The sequence below is a fragment of the Mycena indigotica genome (genome assembly GCF_014461135.1).
Source record: "Mycena indigotica strain 171206Taipei chromosome Unknown Mind.scaff0013, whole genome shotgun sequence".
In the NCBI taxonomy this organism is placed as follows: domain Eukaryota; kingdom Fungi; phylum Basidiomycota; class Agaricomycetes; order Agaricales; family Mycenaceae; genus Mycena; species Mycena indigotica.
Genome location: NW_023503012.1, coordinates 19,477 through 25,029, shown reverse-complemented (window position 1 = coordinate 25,029; position 5,553 = coordinate 19,477). Strand labels below are relative to the sequence as shown.

The 5,553-nt window shown below is 47.5% G+C and overlaps 1 protein-coding gene across 1 annotated transcript; it reads right to left on the bottom strand.

Annotated features, from left to right (window-relative positions):
• Positions 1-4,147: 4,147 nt before the first annotated feature.
• MIND_01252800 (uncharacterized protein) lies at positions 4,148-4,516 on the bottom strand (the record flags this gene model as incomplete). The annotated part of the gene is made up of 2 exons (XM_037369013.1): positions 4,148-4,327; positions 4,373-4,516. The coding sequence occupies 2 exons, from the start codon at positions 4,514-4,516 to the stop codon at positions 4,148-4,150; spliced, it is 324 nt and encodes a 107-aa protein (XP_037214219.1).
• Positions 4,517-5,553: the final 1,037 nt, after the last annotated feature.

The window sequence follows — 5,553 nt, the reverse complement described above, 5'->3', positions numbered from 1 at the left end:
TAAAGGTGGGAGAGAATGTCTCATTAAAATCCACACCTGGGCGCTGTCTACGACCATCAGCAACAAGCCGGGCCTTGTAGCGCTCAATTGTGCCATCAGACTTGTACTTCTTGATAAAGACCCATTGGGCACGAATAGGGCTAACACCAGGAGGTGCGTCCACCACTTCCCATGTACAGTTCTCAAGCAAAGCATGAATCTCTGCGATAGCTGCCTCATCCCATAAATGCCCATCTACCATTCGCAATGCTTCAGGTAGGTTCCTAGGAAGACGATCTGAAGCCAACATAACTCTCATAAGAGCAGCAACGGCACTGTTAGCACGTTGCAAGTCAGGAGACATTGGATCGCCTTCATGGGCAACAATCATAACACTGCCAGGTTTGAGAAGCAACTCATCATCAGATGATTCTTCACCTGATGATACAGCTGGTGTAGGCTCTCTGTAAGCCTTCCACCACTCCCCGGAGCTCTATGCTCAGTGATCTGACCATGGAAGCGACGTCCTAGCTGCCACTCCAACTGGAGAAGGCGGGGGAGTTTGCTCTGGCAGGTTAGGAAGATTAGGAGGGGGATGGAGATGGAGATGGAGAAGGGGTGCAGGAGCAGGGGCTGGTATAGGATGAGCGGGAGTGTCATTATCATCATCATCATCATCACCATCTGGAATATAAATGCCATCAGGTGGAGGAGGAGGGAGATGATTGAGACGAGAGAAGACAGAAGGCTCAATGCGAGGACACTTTGCCATTTGGGTAGGGCTATTGCCAGGGAAGTAGCGCTCATCAAACACAGCATGCTCAGCAATAACAATCCTCCTGGTGGCTGGGTTATAGAATGCCCAGCCCCTATAGCCACGAGGGTAGCCAACAAAGATGCACTTCTGAATATGAATACCAGAAGTGGGCCTTTTGTCCTTTTGCACATGCACATAGGCAAGGCAACCAAAAACCCGAAGGTGTGCCACACTTGGCTCGACTTGTACCACAATTCATGAGGAGTAGTATCCTCAGGAATGTGAGAAGTAGGATGCATGTTGGACACATGAATGTAAGCATTCACAGCCAAAGCCTTGAAAGAAGGGGGCAAGTTTGCCTCATGCAACATAGCCGTAGCATGCTCATCAATGGTACGATTAGCACGCTCTGCTGTTCCATTCTGCTGTGGCCTGTTCCTCACCGAATGGCGACGCACAATGCCCTCTGAGTTGAGATATCTATCCCACTCATTAGACATGTACTCTCCACCTTTATCTTCCTGAAAAGCCTTGATTTTGCGCCAAAGTGGTTCTCAGCATAAGCTTTGAACTCTTTGAAAGCAGCAAAGGCATCACTCTTACGCTTCAGGTGTTGAACCACCTTAAAGCTAGTATGATCATCAACAAAGACTATTCGGTATCTGTAACCCTCTCGAGTGTAGACACGGTATTCTTTGAGATCAGAGTGAACCAGATCAAGAGGCGCTCCAGAACGATGACCAGTAGAGGGAAAAGGTGCAGCACTCAGCTTGCCAGCTAGGCATGGTTCACAAATGGGATCTGGTTTCTTTTGTGAAGTGAGCTTCACTCCAGTCACCAGATTCTTGCTCAAGACCCTCTGAGTGTCAGAGTGATGTCCAAGCCGACGATGCAGCAAGTCCAAGTCAAGAGGCAAAGTCCCAGATGCAGAAAAAGCTGATTGAGGAATGGAATCGACAACTTCATTCACATGTGCTTGGTTCCTCTCATCAATGTCTGCCTCAAACAGAACTTCTCCAGAATGTTCAAAGGAGATGGTACATCCCTTCATAACAACAGAGAGCCCATGAACTCGAGACAGATGAGTGGTAGAGATAAGATTATGGGATAAACCCGGAACATACAAGACAGAAGTGAGTAGAATGTGTCGACCTAATTGTCCTTTTCTAAGTACAGGCTTCAACAAGACATCTCCAATCAACTCTGAGTAGACTATTACTCCGTTTGCAACCTGTATGGGTATCCTGAAGGGCCTAGCATTGAGTAGACGCTCCTTTTGGTGGGTCATATGCGACGTGGCTCCTGAGTCTGGATTCCATCTTGGGTCAGCAAGCATAAGAGTTGAGAGGGTAAGAAGACTTGCATTAGCAGCACTTTGGACTGTTGCTGAACCTTCACCATTTCCGCCCTTTTTGGCATGGTGTTTGCCCTTTAACAAGGCCAGGAAGTCTGGACACTTGAGAGGGAGGTGTAGCTTTTGCAGAAGATGCAAGGATCAACTGCAGGAGCAGCAACTGCGGCAGCAGGTGGTGGTTGGTGGGACAACAGTTGGAGGGGTTGCAGCCATAGCAAGACCAGACAGAGGATTTTGCTCTGCTGAACTTGTGTCACCTTCCTGATGCTGGAATCGAAATGCCTGGTGATTGGCAAAGGCAGTTTCGATCTCTGACACCTTGAGCTCAGTAGACTGCTCAAAAGGTGCTTTGAGAACTCCTAAGAGTCCCTCATCAGGAAGAGCCATAAGAAGAACCACAGCTTGTAGCTCTTCATCTGCCTTGGAGAGGTCAAAACCGGTTGGTCTTGACTCTTTCAAGAGAGACATAGCAGTAGAAACACGACCAGAGAGCCCTAGGAGTGATTCTCCATCTCTAAGACGAATTGAGGTGAGGGTTCTGTAGGCAGTGAAGCGAGCACCACAGCCTTCCTGGGGGCAAAGATGTCCTCCAGGGCTTTCCAAAGGGCACAAGGATCGTCCTCATGCTGCTTAACAAGAGGTTTGACCTCTGCAGAGAGCATGCCCCACAGAATGCCAGCACACTTGTCAATGGCAACTGCACCAAGTGCTTTCTTGTCTGCCTCTGTAGAAGCAAGACAAGCAGAAAACACCTCCTTTCTGCGCAAATAGGCCTTGGCATCACTCTTCCAACTTGGGAAAGAAGTGTCCTTAGCAAGAATAGGCATAACATCCGAGTTTGCCATTGTGTGGAGTGAGAGAGAAGTGAATGGATGGAAATGAATCCAAAGCTAAAACCACTGCAAATAGGCAAGTGGCGCCCTCAGTAGTGTGTGTGGTGATGAGAGAAAGAGAGAGAGAGATAGTAGGTAAATGAGCAAGCAGTTGTAATCTCTCTTGAGATCGCAATCCCTAGACTCAGTGGGGTTACCACAATGTTGTCTAGTGACCCAAAGGATGCCTTATACAAGGATTACCCCAACAGTTCAAGCTCCTATATACTAGAGACTACCACACACACAAAGGACAGAGATGTTGAGCAGAGGGAGTCTCACACACAAGGAAAAACACTCAGAAATAGCTCAGAGAGCGGGGCCCATAACCTGTTGAACAGGCAAGCACAGAGGTCTGAGGTCAACAGTGAGAAACTCTAGATTGGATGTACAAGGAAGACTTGCCTGAGGTCAACAGTGAGAAACTGGGGACCTCAGAGCGAAACTAGACTACTTATATATGTATGAGTATGTATCTAGTATGCATCTAGTATGTATCTAGTATCAATCTAGGAAGGATGTGTAACAGTAAAGGAACAATGTGTATCAGATATGTATCAGATAGCTAACAGAGACCATGTAACACAGAGATAAGACGAGATTGAGAGAGATAAGACAAGATAGAATGAGACTGAATGAAGCCAATAGCACAGATTTCAACAAAGTCTTTCATTTAGAAGAAAGGAGGCTAGGATTGCGCTAGTGAATGTTCAGGAAGACAAGATACAAAAAAACTAGGTCGACGCACCGAATAAGAACACTCAATGCTCCAAGCGGGATCACTGATTCACTCCGCGTCAAGTACTATTTCTACTTCAAGTCGACCATCTCTTACTCCAACAACAATGCATGTGTCCTCCGCGACCCATCCGATGGCGGAGAAGAAGGTTGGGATGCAGGGAAGTTTGTGGGCCGACGATTGGGAGGAGCAAAAGCAGAATCATCGTCCGAGCTGGTGCTGCTGCTCTCTGTCCCGCGTTTGGAAGTTGCTTTTGAGGTAGTTCCGGAACTAGCATATGGATACTTCTTGCGCCGGCTGAGTTGGCCTGGCGCGCACCATCGTGTGGAGTATGCCACCACCAAGCAGCAGCAAAATAGGCAGTCCACAGTGTCGACAACACATAGTCCGCGCTGAAAACATGAGCAAAGTAGAGCGTCTGCCGCGCGTCTTCCTGTCCAGCCTAATTAGCGCCAATGACACAACGAGAAGCGAGTCTGGCGCATGGTTTTGACCACTTGTAAACCCCACCCAAACGCGACGAGGGCGACGACCGAGTAGAGGTACAAGCTCAGCTGGGCAAACGTCCCTCCCACTCCCGTCAACATAGCTATCAGTCCATACACTCCAGCGACTTTGTTGAGCACCTAGCACTCTTAAAAAAAACGATTTCGCAAGTGATAGAGACTTACCGTGAACAGAATGGCAATGGTGACGCCTGTTTTCAGGTCCAGGATACCCAGGAACGTAGATAATGGCCAGACGTCGGGGCGGCGGAGCATCAACTTCATAATGACAAGGAAAGAAAGGGATTCATGAGGAATTTGATCCGTCATGATTCTCAGAATGAATGCAAAATTGCCTGTCTTCTGCAACAGGGCACACACAGTAGGGACAGCGGCATCGCAAGGCCCAGGCATGACACTCTTACCCTCCTGCTCCCAGTTAATTTAAATTAACAGATTGTTAGTCATCATCTTGTTGAAATCTGTGCTATTGGCTTCATTCAGTCTCATTCTATCTTGTCTTATCTCTCTCAATCTCGTCTTATCTCTGTGTTACATGGTCTCTGTTAGCTATCTGATACATATCTGATACACATTGTTCCTTTACTGTTACACATCCTTCCTAGATTGATACTAGATACATACTAGATGCATACTAGATACATACTCATACATATATAAGTAGTCTAGTTTCGCTCTGAGGTCCCCAGTTTCTCACTGTTGACCTCAGGCAAGTCTTCCTTGTACATCCAATCTAGAGTTTCTCACTGTTGACCTCAGACCTCTGTGCTTGCCTGTTCAACACATCTATGGTGAACAGTGTAACTGGTTGTATAAAGTTGAAATAATCCTTAGCCAATCCGTCACCCCATGCCCTTGAAACTTTGCACAATGTGTGCTCCACCATAACATAATCAAAAGAAATTTGCAGTCGAATCGGTTCGGGAATGAGTGCACAAAGAAAGTTGTGTACAATCTTCAAGCCTTCTGTACAGGCTGCAGGATCGGCCTTCGCAGTGCGTACCCTTTTCACCAGGGCCTTTTTCTTGCTGTTCCATGTATGAGACACCTTGCGCTCGCGGCATCGGTATCAGACCTAACAACTCCAAGCCTGCAACAGCACCACGATTCATATGGGCGATAGCCTTTCCAAGCTCCTCTGGTGTTGGAGGTTGTACGCAAGAGGGAGTGGCGTATGTGTAGTCGGGCTGCGAGCAAGTAGCTAGTAAGATCACCAATGGCTGGCATCTTGCATGTGCGTAACCAGGTCAAAAACACTGAGAAGGATATGGGGCCATCGGTATGTGATAAAACACTGCTGATAGGATGGTGCCGAATACGGTTGAGATAAATTGGAACATTTTCGA